Source organism: Nomascus leucogenys, unplaced genomic scaffold, assembly GCF_006542625.1.
Source record: "Nomascus leucogenys isolate Asia unplaced genomic scaffold, Asia_NLE_v1 Super-Scaffold_241, whole genome shotgun sequence".
Classification (NCBI taxonomy): domain Eukaryota; kingdom Metazoa; phylum Chordata; class Mammalia; order Primates; family Hylobatidae; genus Nomascus; species Nomascus leucogenys.
Window position 1 is genome coordinate 2,142,048 of NW_022095767.1, and position 20,332 is coordinate 2,162,379.

The window sequence follows — 20,332 nt, forward strand, 5'->3', positions numbered from 1 at the left end:
CAGCTACTCGGGAGGCTAAGGCAGGAGAATCTCTTGAACTCGGGAAGCAGAGGTTGCGGTGAACGGAGATCACATCACTGCATTCCAGCCTGGGTAACCAGAGCAAAACCCCGTCTCAAAAAAAAAAATAAATACATAAATAAAAAAGTCTCAGGCAAAAAAAAATGGAGAAATGTCAGTGTCTCGGACAAAAGAGCCTGTGCAGTGACAATACACCCCTAAGCTGGGATGATGATGCATTTTTGTATTGCAAAATGCAACACCCTCTTTAATACTGATCCATATGAAAATTGTTGAATTATGTGAATGTGGATTGTTAATGTAAGATCTTTGGGAGCATAAAATACAGCAAGAGAGGCCAGAAAGGGAACTATGAGCTGAATCCAGATGCCAGTTAGTGAGTTTCTGGCAAGGTGGCAGTAGCTGCAAGAAGAAAATCCACTTCTCCCGCCCGCCATCTTTAAAATGCATCCTTCGGACACTTCATTGCACGTGCCACACTACTGGACTCTGGATCTAAGAATTCTCGCAAATGTCTTGTTCTTTCTATGAACATAAAAAGCCAAAATAGGTGAATGAGCCTGGACTTTTCACAGGAAAGCCAGAAATAGTGGCATTTGTCCAATCTATGTGTGACCACAGGGGCGCTGTAGACAAACGGAAAGGTGCAGTAACTTCCGGGTCATTGCCATGGCATTTGCCAGGTCAGTTCACGTTTAGCCAAGCAGCAGAGACGAGATGAACCTGTGGCTGCGGTTGCTTGGTTGAATCTGCAGATAATGTTGCAGTGTCTCCTTTATGAAAGAATTCTGAGGACTTCCCCACTTCTTCCTACTTGCGGGGAAGATAATAAGGAGAAAAGGTGAAAGAGAAATTAACTAAAACTTCTAACTTGCCCAGAGATGACAAGCTAGGATTTCTGTTAGGTCCAAAGCTCAATATCTGACATTACAACTTCCCATCGTCCTCCAAAAAAACTCCACCATCTAATAATGGTTATTTTATTGTATCTTTTCACAAACATTTACAGGGGCTTCCTGTGGTGCCAGGCAGCCTTCTAAGCGCTTATTTGACATCATTTAATCTTCACAATGAGAAGTGCTACCCTAGCTAAGAAGCTCTCTGTCCCAAATAAAGCTCATATCTTTGTAACAGCTCCATGGTCTTAGCATTCAGGCTGCCTCAAGGGGCAAACCCAGTTTCACGAGTCACAGCACTTAGGAATCTGTGGTTTCTGACCAAAAAGAGTCTCTTCCTAGTCCTCCAAATCTAGATAATTTCACAAACCAGAGGTCGTTTTTATCATACACAGCCTTCAAATTTTTGGTCAAGTGCCAGCTTCTTGTAGTCACCTTATTTAAAACTAGAATCCTCCCACCCTGTCATTCCTGGCTGCTCTCCATTGCTCTATTTTTTTCTAAAGCATTTATCACTTTCTAACATACCATAAAATTCACTTTTTGGGGTCTGTTGTCAGTCCCCTCACCCAACTAGCATGTTAGCTCTGTGAGGTCAAGGACTACTGTCAATGGGTCCACTGATGGTTCTCCAGCACCTAAACAGTGCCTGGCACCAGCAGACAATAAATATGTGTTAAATGAATGTTGTTAATAAATTAAACTTGTTTTGTTAAATATCCCTTGGATGTTTGTTGAAGGAAGAAATGAAAAGAGAGAGGAAGAGAAGAAGGGAGTGATAGAAAGAATGAAACAGAGAGAAATGAGAGAGAAGGAGGAAGGGGGAGAAAAAGATAGATGGTATAAAAGAGAGTGAGAAAGAAATAAAATGTAAGGAAGGAGAGGGAAACCAGGAATGAGGGAGAGGAAGAGACTGAGAGAGAGCAAGAAAAAAAGGGAGAAAAGGAAGGAAGGAGGGAAGGAAGGAAGGAGGGAGGGAGGAAGGAAGGAAGGAAGGAAGGAAGGAAGGAAGGAAGGAAGGAAGGAAGGAAGGAAGGAAGAAATGGGTGGATTCTGGTTTTGGTCTCAAAACCCAGAAACTTCAGCTGCATAATACAGGAATCTAATGCAATTTCTCTTTTCTTTCAGATCAAGGAACCAGAAAGCTTCTAGAGGCATGAGATGTCAGATTCCAATAAGGCACTCAGAAGGAGCTGATCTTACCGTTTTGGTTTGGGTAGTAGAGCGAGACATCTCAGCGCTTTCAGTTTCTACCCCTTTCCGCATCCCACTAAACCACTTTTTGTATTCCATTCGAACCTAGAAATTTGAGTAGAGAGGTCCGTGTTACATCCAGAGCTTGGTTTGGGAGAAAGGATACTAAAATGGGAGGCTAAAGATAAAGACACCAAGCCCTACTCTCTAGTTTTGCATATAATCTTGGCCATGCCCATGTTGATTCATTTTATTTAAACTCTAACTTCTCAGTTGTAAAAAAGGTGTGTATTAAATATCAGACACTACAGGACTCAATAGATGATGATGATGATGGTGATGAAGGTGACTATTGATGATGGTGCTGGTGGTAATGAAAGTAATTAAGATGATGATGGTGATGATGATGAAGGTGATGGTAATGGTGATGATGGTGATGATGCAGGTGATAATGATGAAGATGATGATAAAGGTAATGGAATTGATGATGATGAAGGTGATGGTAATGGTGATGATGGTGAAGGTGATGATGAAGATGATGATAAGGTGATGATAGTGATGATGATGGTGAAGGTGATGATGAAATTGATGATAATGGAACGGATGATGGTAAAAGTAGCGGTGATGATGAAAGTGATCATGATGAGGGTGATGATGGTGATGTTGATGAAGGTGATGGTAGTGAAGGTGATGATGAAGGTCATGGTGATGGTGGTGATAGTGATGATGAAGGTAATGTGAAGGTGATAAAGAAGGTGATGGTAATGGTGATGATGGTGATGGTGATGGTGATAATGAAGGTGATGGTAATGGTGATGATGGTGATGGTGAAGGTGATAATGAAGGTGATAGTAATGGTGATGATGGTGATGGTGATGGTGATGATGATGAAGGTGACGGTAATGGTGATGATGGTGATGGTGATGAAGATGATGAAGGTGATGATGGTGAAGGTGATGATTATAAAGGTGGTGGTGATGATAGTGATGTTGATAAGGGTGATAATGAAGGTTATGGTAATGGTGATGATGGTGATGATAGTAAAGATGGTGAAGGCATGATAAAGGTAATGAAGGTGGTGATGGTGAAGGTGATTATGATAAAGATGATAATGGTGATAATGATAAAAGTGACTATGGTGATGGTTAGATGATAATGGTGGGGGTGTTGGTGATTATATGATGGTGAAGGTCACCATTTATTGAACACTAGCTATATTCAAGACACTGTATATGCAATATATCATTTAATTCTTACATAAATGGAGTGAGAAAGACATTTCTCCTACCCACAATTAAAGATGAAGAAGTTGAGACTCTTGCAGATAAATTGATATGCCCAAGGTCACACAGCCAGGACTCAAAACCTTGTCATCTTACTCAGAGCCCTGACGCTAACCATTACAATCACCCATCCTCTGTGATTCCAAGAATTGCCTTCCTCTAACCTCCTTAACATGCTAAAAATGACATTTAAAGATTTAATGCTCAACATCATTTCACAGGGACAATTAAATTATATTTTACTTCTTCTGTGAGTGAGAAGTACCAAGCATTAAGGCACTAAAAGATTGAAGAGAAATTAATGACATGTTAAGATAGCCTTTTGCCACTAGCGTCTTAACTGCTGGTAGTTTTATTCAACAGCAAAGGGAAAATGCCAGGAAAATTGGTCCTAATTTTCTATGGAGAGTAAAATTGAAATAACACTCACTGAGATCTTAATAACAACACTAACTGAGATCTTAATGTGTGCTAAGGACTATGCTAGGAGTTTGCACTGATTCATTTAAATCTTCAACCCTGTAATGAAGGCATCACCACATTTGCAGATGAGAAAACTACAGATGATGCTCAGAAAGGATAGGCAGTTTACCCAGAGTCACACAGCCACCTACTCAGTGGAAGAACTGGGATTAGACTTGAAGTCTCTTTGAGTTTGTGGTAGATTGTACCACATATTTCAGCATCGCTTCTTGTGGTGCCCCTCACTACAGGAGGATTATTCATCCCCTGCTTGGTGAACTGAGGTATGGCCATGTGACTTGCTTTGACCAATTAAATGAGAGCAGAACAGAGATGCATCACTACTAGGTAGAAGCTTTAAGAGAGCTAAGCTGTGCTTTCCCACAATCTCCTTTTCCTGTGTGATGAAACCATCAATGTTCTAAAAAGAGGGCCACACCTTCAGCCTGCACCCCAAAGGAAAGACGATGTGGGTTAAGTCACAGTTATGTAGCACAGGCAAGAAATAAACATTTATTGTGTTAAGTTGCTAAGATCAAGTGTGGGAGGCAAGGGGCTATTTGTTATTGCAGCATAATCCACTTTATCCTGACGGATCCATGCTCTTCAGGATATGTTATGATGCTAAACAGATGAAACCCACAGCATATAGCATACCCCAGCAGTACCTAAACCCTCATCCCCAAATCAAGACAATCCCAAAATACAATTATAAAAGGTCAGGGAAGAGTGAGAACGTGAAAAGCCATTCAATTAGACTTTGGGACTAGGCTGATGACAGACAAAATAATTAGCCTTACCTGGCGATTAAGGAGACAGTGTACCACAAAGAGCAACACTCCCTGAAGGGTGTTGATGATGGTGAATGAGTATGCAATGATTGATCCAATCGTCTTCCCTACTTCTTCAACCATAAAAAAACCAAGGCCCCAAGAACAGCCCAGGATAAATAGCTGAGCAATGGCTTTAAATGTCATGACTCTGCAGAGAATAAAAGTAATAATAACTATGATTTACCAGGTATTCACTACAAGTGCTAACTAAATGCTCTGTGTGCATTCCCTTATTTAAACCTCACGACAGCTTCATGCAGTTAAGTGACGCATACAACAAGGTCACACAGCTTGAGGATGAAGCGGAACCCATGACTTCAATCATGGCAAATCACTGAGAATAGTGCTTTTTCCCCACCATTGAAAATAATTTGATTTCTCTGCATGTCTTCTGCCTAGAGTTTTTAGAAGATTTATGGGAAAATGCCTTCTAGAAATTTGTATTAAAAAATTTGAATAATGGTGAATTCCTGACTTTAGAACATAACATAATGTTGGGTTTCTTCACACAAAATATATTGTGTTTCATATAATGGAGTGGGATTGTTGATGGCAGCTGGCTGGGAGGGCTGATGAGTGTGTGTGTGTGTGTGTGACCTCACTTTTTACTTTTTGTGTTACCCCCTGGGAATGTAAACTCTATGAGGGCAGGGATTTTGGTCTGTTTTACTTACTGCTTTATCTCCAGTCCTTAGAGCAATGCCTAGTACATAGTAGATACTCAACAAATACTACGGTTTGTGATAAACTTGCTAATTAGTCCTTCCTGTTCCTGATTTGGTTCCTAGGTTTTCCACAACTGCTATCCAGCTTGGTGATTTTTCTTTTATCCAGCCCTCCTTCCATTTATGCTTACAGAAAGATATATACTTATAGAAAAGACAGAAAACCTACCTATGTCTACATTTAGGAGTCAGCATAATCACTGGTATATCAGGATTCTCCCATGACAACTTTCTCTTTGGCCTAAATGGTGCCATATGGCTTCATCCCCACTGACCATAGCCAGTTGCTCCAGAGTAGACACCTGACCTATAAGGAGTCAATCAATCCATTTTCCCCCCAGCCAACCAGATTTTCTCTCTTAAGCATTTGAAGTAACAGGCTTGGAGAGTGGACCTGTGAGACCCCTTTAGGGTGGCTCTGCCCTGTTCGTCAGCTGTGGGAAGTCAGTCTGCAAGGAGAAGAGGACAGAGCCAAGACGCAGGCAAAGGGAACCATAAATATGTGATTTTTTTCTTTGAGATGGAGTCTTGCTCTATTGCCCAGGCTGGAGAGCAGTGGTGCAATCTCGGCTCACTGCAACCTCTGCCTCCCGGGTTCAAGCGATTCTCCTGCCTCAGCCTCCCAAGTAGCTAGGACTACAGGCATGCGCCACCACCACATCTGGCTAATTTTTTGTATTTTTAGTAGAGACAGGGTTTCACCATGTTGGCCAGGATGGTCTCGATCTCTTGACCTTGTGATCCACCCGCCTCAGCCTCCCAAAGTGCTGGGATTACAGGCATGAACCACCGTGCCCAGCCAGATATGCGATTCGATAGCGCAGTGGTTAATTCTGGAGCTTAGGAGGCAAAGGGACTCAAGTGGATGGGGGCTTCTAACAGATCTGGAACAAGTCTCTCAACTCCTCTTTCCCAGCCTCCCCTCCTGCCATGATGTCTGAAATTTCTAGAATCCAAATCCTTCCTATTGAAAGAGCACAATGTTTCCACCATGTCAATACCTTAACCTCGGATTTATTACTTAGGAAATAGACGAGGTAGTTAATCTCTACCCCAAAGTGTGACATTAACCTAGTGTAGCACAACAGGGTAACTGTCTATTCACCAGCAAGAGGAAGAGGTTGGCAGCAGGGCATGGCTGCTGGGGATGAGGTCAGACATGGAGCTTGCTGTTTGCAGTTCTAAGGAAGAAGTGAGCCCTTAGAGGGTAAGGAATTGAGAAATAGAGGGATGGGGAAACATCAAGAAGGGTGGCACTTTGACCCTCAAGAATTGAGGAAACCAAGGTTAAGAAATGTCAGATTCGACTGATAAGTAGAGGAGACTTGAGACAGGGTCTGAAATTAGACAGATAGTCCTTTAATTTTCATGCACATGACTCACCAATGCAAGATCCTTAACCATTCTTGGGTAAAGTGAGCTGTGGGCTCATATGATCAATGAGGATATTAGTAGCATTCACCCCACGGGTTGAAACTATTAGCATGCCATGAAATAATATTGATAAATGTCCAGCATCTATCAAGATTCTATTGAATATTAGTTTTTGTCATCATTATTTTTAATAGTGTGCCCATGAGAATTGAGTTTTAATAGGGTACCCATGAGAATTGAGTTTCTACAACCAAAGAACATGGAGTCCAGGTCGGCATGGTGTGGTTCATGCCTGCAATCCCAGCACTTTGGGAGGCTGAGGCGGGTGGATAGTCTGAGGTCAAGAGTTCGGGACCAGCCTGACCAATATGGCAAAACCTCGTCTCTACTAAAAATACAAAAATTAGCCAGGCGTGGTGGCGTGTGCCTGTAGGCCCAGCTACTCAGAAAGCTGAGACAGGAGAATTGCTTGAACCCAGGAGAATTGCTTGAACCCGGGAGTGGGAGGTCGCAGTGAGCCGAGATTGTGCCGCTGGACTCCAGCCTAGGCGAAAGAGTGAGACTCAGTCTCAAAAATAAAAAAAGAAAAAGAAAAGAAAAGAAAGAAAGAAAAGGAAAGAAAATGGAGTCCAGGGGTATATGGGCTCTTGGTGGAGTGGGAGGAGGATGTTGATACTCTTGGAATTAATTTCATAAGAAGAGTATGTTATACAAAGGAGGCACTTGATGAATGTTTATTTTTCTTCTTTTTTTTTTTTTTGAGACAGAGTCTTGCTCTGTTGCCCAGGATGGAGCACAGTGACATGATCATAGCTCACTGCAGCCTCAACCTCCCTGGCTCAAGTGATTCTCCCTTTGCAGCCTCCCAAATAGCTGGGACTGCAGGCGCATGCCACTATGCCCAGCCAATTTTGTACGTTTGTTGTAGAGACAGGGATCTCAATATGTTGCCAGGCTGGTCTGGAGCAGCTAGACTCAAACAATCCTGTCACCTCAGCCTCCTCAAGTGCTGGGATTACAAGTTTGAGTCACTGCACCCAGCATGAATATCTATCTATTGAATAAGGAAATGAAGTTACCTGAAAATCGGAGTTTCTATTTCTTCTATAAATTGTCCTTCATATACTCTTTATCGTGCACCAGGATAATTTATATCATATTTCTGCGTGGGTTGTTTCTTTCCCAAAAGAGTGGTCATGTAGGAATAATGTGTGGGTACCACTGATCCTGATGCCTTCTTACCTGGTGTCCTGAATGGTGGAAACTTCTTTATTGAGGGAGGAAAGTTTGCTTCTCAAAATCCACAGAACTTGGAAGTAGAACACCAGGTTTATCTGTGGGAACCACATGAAAAAAGTGACTTGGAATTTTCTTTTGGAGCTATTTTATACAATCTAATTTGAGGAGGACCTAAGAATCTTTTCCCGAAAGACACAGGTTTTATAAAGATGGTATGCACATATATTCTGGTTTATTACATGCAACACACAGCATATACCCTGTAGCATTTGGTGCTTGATTAAGTGACTATCCAATTTATCATTCAAACTAGGACGCTTTGAAAGTGGAAAGGTGCTATTAATGTCTCTACCAGGGAACAGGTGTCATCAGAAAGTTTCTGGCAAACAGGAAACCATGTCACCCTGTGTAGAGAGGCCAACAATTAAATATTTGTTGAATGGAATGAATAAAAGCATTTTGAAAAGAAGTCCCAGGAGAGGTGATATTATTACACAAAGCAACAAGTGAGCCAGGAGGAATCCAAGGAAAGAAAAGTGAAGACAGTACTTGCAGGAAGAGGGACTGATCATATTAAGCTGTATTTCTTATCTTCATCTCATTTCCCCTTAGATAAGAAAAACATTTTGTATGCTTGGTCAACCCAAGGCGGGCACACCCATAAATAATTATCACCTACCAAGATAATGACTGCCACTGGCCCCATGAAGCTCCAGATGAATCCTTTATCAAGCTTGAGCCAACAGCTGTTGAGAGAGAGAGAAGCATTAGCTGCCTCTTCCTTGGGAGAAGGCAGAGAGCTTGAATACAGGCTCCTGGGGCAAGATGTGAACAGGGTCAGGAGTTACTTCGCTCAGAATCCTGAATTTTAGATGGAGTCAGATGTGAGTTCTCATTTGATGCAGATGCATGCTCTGAGGCTGAGTTTTTTCAAGTGTGTAATAGAGCTAATCAAAGTACTGGAAAGATTAAATGATGACTGTAGCTCTCTACTGAGACTTGAAGTCAGGGAATGTCAGTTCTCTGGCTTCGTTGTTCTCCTTCTAAATAGTGTTGGTCATTCTAGGTCTTTTGCCTCCTTTATCTAAACTTCAGAATCAGTTTGTCAATATCCACAAAATAATTTTCTGGGAACTTAATTTGGAGTGTGTTGGATCTATAGATCAAGTTGGGAAGAACTGTCATCTTGACAACGTTGAGTCTTCTTATCCATGAACATAGAATATCTCTCTATTTGGATATCCTTTGATTTTTTTTCACCAGAATTTTGTCACTGCCTTCATATAGAACTTGTAGGAAAGATTAAATAAGATAATGTGCTTAAAGTTTTTGAGTACAGTTCCTAGCAATGAGTTAACAGTAATAAATGTAGTTAGCAAGTTGATAATGATTGCTATAATGAGAAAGAGAGTAAAAACAATAACTACAGCTATAAAAAACTAACTCTAATTAAGCATATTCCATGCACCAGTTACTCTGTTGTCCAAATAATTTGTATTCTTTCTTGGCTTATGATGGCAAAGGCAGCATACCTTATTTTTAAAGGGAAGCTGAGAGCCTGAATCTCCAACATTCAGTAGGGAGAAAAGCTTCCAAAGTTAAGTTCTATCCGAAGGGTTGCCAATTATGGCCCATGCGTCAGATCCAGCCCGCCACTTGCTTTCATATGTTTTATTGAAAGACAGTCATACTCATTCAGTTATATATTGTTAATGCTGCTTTCACACTACATGGGCAACATTGAGTAGTCACCTCAGAGACCCTGTGGCCAGCAAAGTCAAACATATTTACTATCTGGCCTTTTATTGAAAATGTTGGTTCCAAATCTTTGCTATTGTGAATGGTGCCACAATAAACATACGTGTGCATGTGTCTTTATAGCAGCATGATTTATAATCCTTTGAGCATATACCCAGTAATGGGATGGCTGGGTCAAATGGTATTTCTAGTTCTAGATCCTTGAGGAATCGCCCCACTGTCTTCCACAATGGCAACCCAAATGTCCATCAACGATAGACTGGATTAAGAAAATGTGGCACATATACACCATGGAATACTATGCAGCCATAAAAAAGAAGAGTTCATGTCCTTTGTAGGGACATGGATGAAGCTGGAAACCATCATTCTCAGCAAACTCTCGCAAGGACAGAAAACCAAAGACTGCATGTTCTCACTCATAGGTGGGAATTGAACAATGAAAACACTTGGACACAGGGTGGGGAGCATCACACACTGGGACTTGTCGTGGGGTTGGGGTAGGGGGGAGGGATAGCATTAGGAGATATACCTAATGTAAATGATGAGTTAATGGGTGCAGCACACCAACATGGCACATGTATACATACGTAACAAACCTGCACGTTGTGCACATGTACCCTAGAACTTAAAATATAATAATAAAAAAACACCAAATTTCCATCTTCCATAATAGAAAAAAATGAAAAGGGAGTACTTAAAATTGTAAAAAAAAAAAAAAAAAAAAGAAAGTGTTGGTCAACTCCTCTACTGTTCTATCTCCAGCATTCTGGCAGGACATAGAGTTCAAGCTGGAAACAAACCATCTCTTTGACTTTAAGAGGGACAACATTGGGAAGCTGAGGCAGGCAGATCACCTGAGGTCTGGAGTTCAAGACCAGCCTGGCCAACATGGTGAAACCCCGTCTCCACTAAAAAATACAAAAATTAGCCGGGCATGATGGCGGGTGCCTGTAATCCCAGCTACTCAGGAGGCCGAGACAGAAGAATTGTTTGAACCCGGGAGACAGTGGTTGCAGTGAGCTGAGATCACGCCACTGCACTTCAGCCTGGGCAGGTGAGCAAGACTCCATCGCAAAAAAAAAAAAGGGACAACAGTAACATACATGATGTTTTAGTGTATGCACAACCTACTTCCTAACCCAAGCACCATTAACAAAATATTAACTTCTTCAACTAACTGTTGTGTGCTGAGTTTTGCAAGCTTCATTAGTGAAGCAATAAAACATGGCTATTAAGACTATTTCCTTGAAAATTCTGACTTACTCGCCTTGCAGCTCTGACTTCGGGGAAGTTTATGAAATGCACTCAGGCCCAGGTGTCCTGTGCATAAGAAAATAAACTGCTGATGTCATAGGGTCATGGTGAGAATGGCATGAGCTACTGCATAGAGGAAGCACCATTTTTGATGCACCATAGGGCTTTGATAGTTTTAATATTGGTGTTATTCTTCACATCTTGGAGATTCATCTCAGCACGTTCCACCTACTCTTTCAGAATCCAAGAGAATGTGTAGCTCATGGGTTCTTAATATAGGGCTCTGAATTTGCTTTTTTTTTTTTTTTTTTTTTTTTTTTTTTTGAGATGGAGTTTTGCTCTTGTTGCTCAGGCTGGAGTGCCATGGTGCAATCTCGGCTCACTGCAACCTCCGCCTCCCGGGTTCAAGCGATTCTCCTGCCTTAGCCTCCTGAGTAGCTGAATTACAGGCACCCACCAAAATGCCCAGCTAATTTTTTGTATTTTTAGTAGAGACAGGGTTTCACCATGTTGGCCAGGCTGGTCTTGAACTCCTGACCTCAGGTGATCTGCCCACCTCGGCCTCCCAAAGTGCTGGGATTACAGGTGTGAGCCACTGCGCCTGGCCGGAATTTGCTATTCCTGTCCCTGAATTAACTGAAGGTTTATTCAAATTTTTGTTTATATGCACATTTCTCTGAGGAAAAGGGCTTTGGTTTTCAACAAAATTCTCAAAAGGATCCAACCTCAAAGATGCTGAGAACCACTGCTCCAGGGATTTTCAAGAGAAAATAGAATTCAGGCTTAAGGAAGGACTGGTTTGAAGTATAATTGGCAATTAAAAGATGGACTAAGGGCTAAGGGCGAAGGCTCACTCCTGTAATCCCAGCACCTTGGGAGGCCGAGGCATGTGGATCAACTGAGGTCAGGAGTTCGAGACCAGCCTAGCCAACATGGTGAAACCCTGTCTCAACTAAAAATACAAAAATTAGCCAGGCATGGTGGCAGGCTCCTGTAGTCTCAGCTACTTGGGAGGCTGAGGCAGGAGAATCACTTGAACCAGGGAGATGGAGGTTGCAGTGAGCCAAGACCTCACCATTGCACTCCAGCCTGGGCAAGAAGAGCAAAACTCTGTCTCAAAACAAACAAACTAACAAACAAAAAAACAAAACAAAACAAAAAGATGGACTAAGAAAACATTTTGATTTTAAGTCATCCAGGAGCCATGGCCATTGCTACTACCATCATAAAGACACACATTATGCTTACTGAGTAAATGTTCCATAATTCTGGGGTCCAACTATTGCTGACACAACAATAATTACAGCTGGGATCCCGTAGCCTACAGGGCACATGAACCTCTTCTTGAATCTGCCCGTGCTGGTGTAGTTGGCCACCCTGAGGTTCCTGACGGTGAGGAAGAGGTGCAGCCCTTCCAGGAGCATCCAGGTGAAGCAAGCCAGGTAGAGGAAGTGCAGCAGCCCTGCAATGATGGAGCACAGCACCTGGAGGGAACAGAAGAATTAGGAGTGTGCAGCAGATGTGGTCTGTACCTGATTATACGCTCAGCACTTAGCATTTCCTGGATGTGGCCTGGAATTTCTATTTGAGCACCTGTAACATTTTGCCTAGGGGCTACACATTTTCTGAGGACTTCTGCTAGCCATTGAAGTCTCTTTACATCATGCATAGAGCAGGGTAGAAACCCAAGGAATACCTGTCGTGGGAACAGCCCCCAAATGTATAATAAACAAAAATTGGTAGAATCTACCAATCTAAGACATGTGCTCTACACTGCCCCCTGGAGATCCTCGGTGGAATTGAGCTCCAAATGTCCATAGTGGAAACATCTATTGGCTAGGTGCAGTGGCTCACGCCTGTAATCCCCAGCATTTTGGGAAGCCGAGGTGGGTGGATCACCTGAGGTCAGGAGTTTGAGACCAGCCTGGCCAACATGGTGAAATCTCATCTCATCTCTACTAAAAATACAAAAATTAGCCAGCTGTGGTGGCCATGCCTGTAATCCCAGCTACTTGGGAGGCTGAGGCAGGAGAATCGCTTGAGCCTGGGAGGCAGAGGTTGCGGTGAGCTGAGATCACGCCATTGCACTCCAGCCCGGGTGAAAAGAGCGAGACTTCGTCTCAAAAAAAAAAAAAAAAAATTTCATGTGCTGATGTTCTAATCCCCAGTATCACAGAAGGTGAGTGTACTTGGAGACAGGGCTCTTCAAGAGGTCGTTAAGTTAAAATAAGTTCAGATATGTGCACCCTAATCCAATACGAGTTATGTACATCTAAAAATAGGAGATTAGGCCAAGGAGGGTGGATCACCTGAGGTTGGGAGTTCAAGACCAGCCTGACCAACATGGAGAAACCCCATCTCTACTAAAAATACAAAAATTAGCCAGACGTGGTGGCTCACGCCTGTAATCCCAGCTACTCTAGAGGCTGAGACAGGAGAATCGCTTGAACCCGGGAGGCGTAAGTTGCGATGAGCTGAGATTGTGCCATTGCACTCCAGCCTGGGCAACAACAGTGAAACTCCATCTTAAAAAATAATAATAAATAAATAAATATTAAAAAATAGGAGATTAGAGTGCAGACACTCACAAAAGGATGACCAAGTGAGAACACAGAGAGAAGACAGCCATCAATAAGCCGAGGAGAGGGGCCTCAAAAAAAGCCAACACTGCCGACATCTTGATCTCAGACCATGAGCCTCCAGAATTGGAAGAAAATTAACTTCCATTGTTTAAATCACCCCATTTGTGGTACCTTGTTATGGCAGCCAGAGCAAACGAATATACTTTTATAGAAGTCATGCTTCATGATTTCTCATAATTCTCCAGATGTGTTCACAGACACAAAATTTTCCATTGCTTGTGCGGAATAAGGCTTCCATTTCTAATCGTGATAGCATAATGAGGACGGGATTTACCCTCCCACATTACAAAACTAAATGCTAAATGACATGTATGACATTATGAGTTACAGATATTGGAGACTAGGCATTGAATATCTATGTTTACAGTGATCTCTAAAAGGAGGGAAAGGCCGGACAAGGTGGCTCATGCTTGTAATCCCAGCACTTTGGGAGGCCAAGGCATGTATCACCTGAGGTCAGGAGTTTGAGACCAGCCTGGCCAACATGGTGAAACCCCGCTTCTACTAAAAATACAAAAAAAAAAAATTAGCTGGGCATAGAGGCAGGCAAGAGTAATCCCAGCTACTTGGGAGACTGAGGCAGGAGAATCACTTGAACCCAGGAGATGGAGGTTGCAGTGAGCGGAGGCTGCGTCATCGCACTCCAGCCTGGGCAACAAGAACAAAACTTTACCTCAAAAAAAAAAATTTATGAGGCAAAATACAAAAATACCACAGGGTAGGGAGCTACAGTGGGGTTGGGAAGGGGGGAAGGGGAGAGATTGGCAGAGGGTTTGATTACTTATCAGCAAATGCTTGCAAAGAGACTAACCAAAACTAGGAGAAGGCTCCTAAAAAGGAGTAGGCAGAACAATCTTCTGAGTTCACACAGAACTGGAAATAGCTTCTTCCTATTGTTCCAATGGTTTGTTCCTATTACCCAATTTTACCTGGAGTGCTCTGTGTTAGGGGAGTCTGCCATACAGATTCCCTGTATGTTAGAGAGGATTTTCTGTAAACAGCCTCTCTGTATGTTAGAGTAGACTCTCATAACATCCAGAATTTCAGGTAAAATTATCAGGAGAGTATTATATCATTAATGGGGCCAAATGAGCCCTAGACAAAAGAGAATTCCATGATCACTCTATCCAATCTTAGAATCAAGACTTGAATGTATCAAACTGTTTCCGAGTCACTTAATTATGTCCCCTCAAAAGCCTAAAACTGTTTAAAGAATTTTTTTGAAAAGATACAGCACTAATAATTTAAAATTCACCAAGAATGGCATTCAGACAAAAAATAGCAGGCGTGCAACAAAGCAGGTAAATCCAATCAGGTAATATACACACATCCTACTATTTCTGTCTCTCCAGAAACCCTGACTAACACAACCTCTTAACTACCAAATCCAGCAATCTCTCTACTTGGCATTTCTGTTTGTTTTTGTTTGTTTGTTTTGGTTTGGTTTTTTTTTTTTTTTTTTTGAGACAGAGTCTTGCTCTGTCGCCCAGGCTAGAGTGTAGTGGCATGATCTCGGCTCACTGGAACCTCCACCTCCCAGGTTCAAGCGATTCTCCTGCCTCAGTCTCCCGAGTAGCTGGGACTACAGGCATGCGCCACCACGCTTGGCTAATTTTTGTATTTTTAGTAGAGACAGAGTTTCACCATGTTGGCCAGGCTGGTCTGGAACTCCTGACCTCGTGATCCACCTGCCTTGGCCTCTCAAAGTGCTGGTATTACAGGCGTGAGCCACCGCGCCCGTCCATCTACTTGGCCTTTCAGCAGAAGCTGATCAACCTAGTTGGCACTTCCTGTCATTCAATGTCCTGGACACTCATCTATCCAGGAATTCTCACCTGCTTATCTTTGAGTCTTCTCGTATATCTTGTGTATCTTCCTCCTCCCAATCTTTAGATTACAGGCGTGAGCCACCATGCCTGGCCTGAATTTGCTTTTCCTGTCCCTGAATTAACTGAAGTTTTATTCAAATGTTTGTGTATATGTACATTTGTCTGGGAAAAAGGGCTTTAGCTTTCAACAAAATTCTCAGAGGGATCCAACCTCAGAGATGCTGAGAACCATTGCTCTAGGATTTTCAAGAGAAAATAGAATTCAGGCTTAAAGAAGGACTGGTTTGAAGTATAATTGGCAATTAAAAGGTGGACTAGGCTGGTGTGACTTTTTTTTTTTTTTTTTTGAGACGGAGTCTCGCTCTGTCGCCCAGGCTGGAGTGCAGTGGCGCAATCTCGGCTCACTGTAAGCTCCGCCTCCCGGGTTCTAAGCCTCTGTGTCCCCATCCGGAACGTGGAAACTGTGGCTCCTACATCCTGGCGGTCCCTACCTCATAGATGTTTGCAGAGGGCCTGGCACCTGTGAAGACCCTCCTTACCGAGTGGCCTCCATTCTGAGAGCGTGGCTTCAAGGACTCTGGAGAGAATTATGGACAGACCATGTGCGGAGCTCTCCTCCTCCTGTCCCAACGCCCCCTCTTTCTCTTCCTCCTCCTCCTCCCTCTGCCCCCTGCTTCCTCCTCCATAGAGCTTTATTCTTAATCCATTTTACATATCACTGATCATTATTTCTGTAGCTTGAAGTGTCTCCTTCGTGTAGAAAACTCCAATATCCCTTTCTCCTGCTTCAATCTCTCCTGGGCTCAAAATTCCTATTGCCAATTTTCTATTGTATGTCTCAATTCCAGTGTCTGACCAGCACCTCTAACTAACAGATTTAAACCCGAATTCATTCTATTTCTTGCTCCAAGTCTGTTCCTCTTTCTCGCCATCCATCTACCCAACCTCCCAAATGGGAAACCTCTAATTCATCCTTATTTCTGCTTTCTCGCACATGCACCACTTCCACATCTATTTGGGCCTCAAGTCTACCAACTCCCCTTACAAACATTTCTAAAATCTGGCCCACTTCCTCTAGCAGGGTTCATATTTTTATTTATTTTATTTTATTTTATTTTTGGAGGTAGTGTCTCCCTCTGTCACCCAGGCTGGAGTGCAGTGGCATGATCTCCGCTCACCGCAACCCTCACGTCCCAGGTTCAAGCAATTATCCTGCCTCAGCCTCCCAAGTAGCTAGGATTACAAGTGCCCGCCACCACGCCCAGCTAATTTTTTGTATTTTTAGTAGAGACGGGGTTTCACTATGTTGGCCAGGCTGGTCTTGAACTCCTGACCTAGTGATTCACCCACCTCGGCCTCCCAAAGTGCTGGGATTACAGGTGTGAACCACCACGCCCGGCCCATATTTTTATTAACTCCCACTTAGACTGTTCATAGCCCTATTGGTATTCTTTCTGCTGCTAGTTTCATCTCACTCCAGTTATCTTTACCTTCAACTTTTGTTGTCCTGAGAAGTATTTTCTGTCATTCCCAGCTTGAAGCCCTTTCCACTGCTGCCTTGAGCAGGGTTAGGAAATCAGTGGCTTTGGGCCAGTTCTGGCCCAGTATCTGTTTTTATAAACAAAGCTTTATTAGCACATGGCCACACACATTCATTTACTTTTATCTGTGGCTGCTTTTTTTTTTTTTTTCTTTTGAGACGAAGTCTCACTCTGTTGCCCAGGCTGGAGTGCAGTGGCGCAATCTCGGCTCACTGCAAGCTCCACCTCCCCAGGTTCAAGCGATTCTCCTGCCTCAGCCTCCTGAGTAGCTGGGATTACAGGTGCCCACCACCATGTCCGGCTAATTTTTTGTATTTTTAGTAGAGGCGGGGTTTCACCGTGTTAGCCAGGCTGGTCTCAAACTCCTGACCTCAGGTGATCCACCCACCTCGGCCTCCCAAAGTGCTTGGATTAGGCGTGAGACACCGCACCCGGCCTCAGCCCATGTTTCTAAGCCGTGAACTCTACGGGGAAAGTAACCGAGGTAGTTCCCCTAATCCCCTCATTATTAGTGTATTTGCAACACAATGCCTGACACATGGTAGGTATTTTAAGAATCTCCATCAAATGAATAAATAAATAAAATAAGAGGTAGGATTTTAGAGCATTATATAAAAGCATATATTTTCAAGATGACTAAGTCAACTCCATCTTAACCATAATATTATTTTTACAGTTTTTAAAACATTATTTGAAAATTTTATCAGAGAAGTAATTAGTACCTTCTGAGCACTTAACTATGGGTGAACACTGATCAAATTGCTTTGTAAGTATTAACTCATATTATTGTCTCAATACCCTGAGACAAAAAAATTTTAAGGGCCAAATTTTAAGCTTTACAGTCAAATCTCTATTGCAATTACACCATTCTGCCATTGTAGCATAAAAGCAGCCACAGACAGTATGTAAATGAATAGATGAGGCTGTGTTTTAACAAAACTTTATTTACAAAAACAGAAGGTAGGCCAGATTTGGCCTGAGGACTGTGTCTTCCCAACCTCTGCCTATTTTCAAATCAAACACCAAGAGGTTAAAATCTGGCCCCCAAATCTCACAGCTAGTAAAAAAATTGGATTTGAACCTAAACTATTTCCAGAAAATGTACTTACTCTTAACCATAAAACTATATACTATTTCTCAGGAAAAAAAAATTAAATATAAACAGAGTGCTTTTGTAACTTTCTAGCTGTGTGATCATAGTGTTTTAGGGTTAACAGGAGACTTAGAGAACCATCTAGCTTTAAGTCTTCCTGGATAATATGGTGGCCAGGATCATGATAAAGATAAAAGTGAACATTGTTCTCTGAGTGATTAATTCATAATCTTTTATGTTTTATCTTGCTAAGTTCTTACTAAATCCTATGACTAGGCCCCTGTTTTGCAGAGGAAGTTTAAAAAGGGGAAGCCACAAGAGATCTGTTGTAAAACATGGTGATCATAGTTACATGGTAGCAATGTATGCATTCTTAAAAACTGCCAAAAGAATAGGTTGTTAGTGTTCTCATCACACACACACACACACACACACACACACAGTAAAGCTGAGTATGTGAGGTAATGCAAATGTTAATTAGATCAATTGAGCCATTCCACAACGTATACATATTTCAGAACATGCTGTACAGAAAAAAATATCTCATACATATAATTTGTATTTTTCAGTTTAAAAAGTAAATTTAAATAAATTAATTAAAAGGGGAAGTCACTTCAACAGGTCTTACAGCAACTAAGGTGAAGAGCTGCGATTCAAGTGCAGATCAGTGCAGCAAACCCATTGCCCACTAAAAACGTAAGCCTCTTCCCCACCCTCAAATCCAGAGTATAGGTTTGTCACTAGGAAATGGCTTCCCAGACAGAGACCACATTTCCCAACTGCCCTTACGGTTATGTGTTATCATGTGATCATGTGACTGAGTCCTAGCCAATAGAGTGTGAGGGGAAGTGATACACTACTTCGTGATGTGGCACATATGAACCACCCCCCGGGGGACTCAGCCATGTTCTTTTCCCCCTCCCGGTTGGCTGAAATGTGAACACCAGGATGACCTTGGGAGCTGTGTATGGAAAATGACAGAGCCTCCCTCAGCCTGAGGGTGCAGGATAGACACTCTTCAGACCTGTTTGCTCACCCTCTACTGATACATAAGGAAAAAATAACTCCTACTGTGGCAAGCCTGTGACATTCTGGAGTTGATCCTAACAACCGCTAATGTTACCCTGTTTAATACCATCAGCCTAACACTCCATCACTTTGCTAAATGGCCCCTCAGAGGCCATTATTCCAACTTATATAGGAGGACAACTGAAATGGAGCTCATACTTTTCCTCTCTACACCATCACTGCTGACTAATGCCTTGCTCTCCATCTTCTTGTGGGACAAGATGGCTGGATTCATTATGACAATGAGGTAATTTGGGTAAATTACCTACCTCAGGCTCAGTTCTGTTGATGCCCGTCAGGAACAGGAGGTGGGCCAGGAAGAGGCAGAGGGAGAGCTGTAGATGGAGGGAGGTGCTGGTGTTCTGGATGGGCCGGCACAGGAGGAAGGTGAGGATGGCCAGGAAGAGGCACAGCAGAGAGATGGTCAGCCCCACCTGGGTGATCACGGTCAGCACAGGGTCCTCCTGCAAAACACCAAAGGGGAAATCCATTATAGTGTCCAATGGTGTTGTTATGTTCCTGAGGTAGTGTCAGATGGGCTTCCTAGTTCAGTCCCTGAAACAATTGACTTTACCTCTCTGAGACTTAGTGTTCTCATCTTCAATAACACTCATCACGCAGGAATGTTAAAAACCGAAACAACTAGACCAGTGCTGGATACAGCTCTTAACAAATGACTAATGGGAGTTAGTGTATAAATACCCCAGCTCCCTTGCTGCTCAGATAGAATGACCCAGAGATGTGAGTTCTACACTGACTCCCAGAGTCCCCCAGAGGAAATAAAGTCCAGTTACCTATGGTGGTAACTGGCTTGATAATGCTGTCTGCACTGACATCTGTCTTACTTCCATCTCACTGTCTCAGTCCCCCACTAGTGTTTCCTGTAATCCCCTTTCAAGTAAGCTACTACCATTTGGCTCCTTGTCTTAGAATCTTTTTTCTTTTTGTTATTTTTTCTTTTTTTTTTTTTTTTTTTTACATGGAGTCTTCATCTGTCACCAAGGCTGGAGTACAGTGGCACAATCTCGACTCACTGCAACTTCCGCTTCCTGGGTTCACCCAATTCTCCTCCCTCAGCCTCCTGAGTAGCTGGGATTACAGGTGTGCACCACCATGACCG

At 42.6% G+C, this 20,332-nt stretch overlaps 1 protein-coding gene across 1 annotated transcript in view; it reads right to left on the reverse strand.

The window, feature by feature from the left end:
* Positions 1-212: 212 nt before the first annotated feature.
* Positions 213-20,332, reverse strand: part of LOC100599230 (putative adhesion G protein-coupled receptor E4P) — a 38,244-nt gene continuing 18,124 nt past the window's right edge. Inside the window, exons 10-16 of the mRNA XM_030807812.1 lie at positions 19,482-19,676; positions 12,288-12,523; positions 8,707-8,773; positions 8,031-8,122; positions 4,657-4,837; positions 2,121-2,216; positions 213-831 (exon numbers count right to left, since the gene is read on the reverse strand). Of these exons, the coding sequence (XP_030663672.1) occupies positions 706-831; positions 2,121-2,216; positions 4,657-4,837; positions 8,031-8,122; positions 8,707-8,773; positions 12,288-12,523; positions 19,482-19,676 (993 nt within the window). The 3' untranslated portion in view covers positions 213-705. The remainder of the gene's footprint in view (positions 832-2,120; positions 2,217-4,656; positions 4,838-8,030; positions 8,123-8,706; positions 8,774-12,287; positions 12,524-19,481; positions 19,677-20,332) is intronic.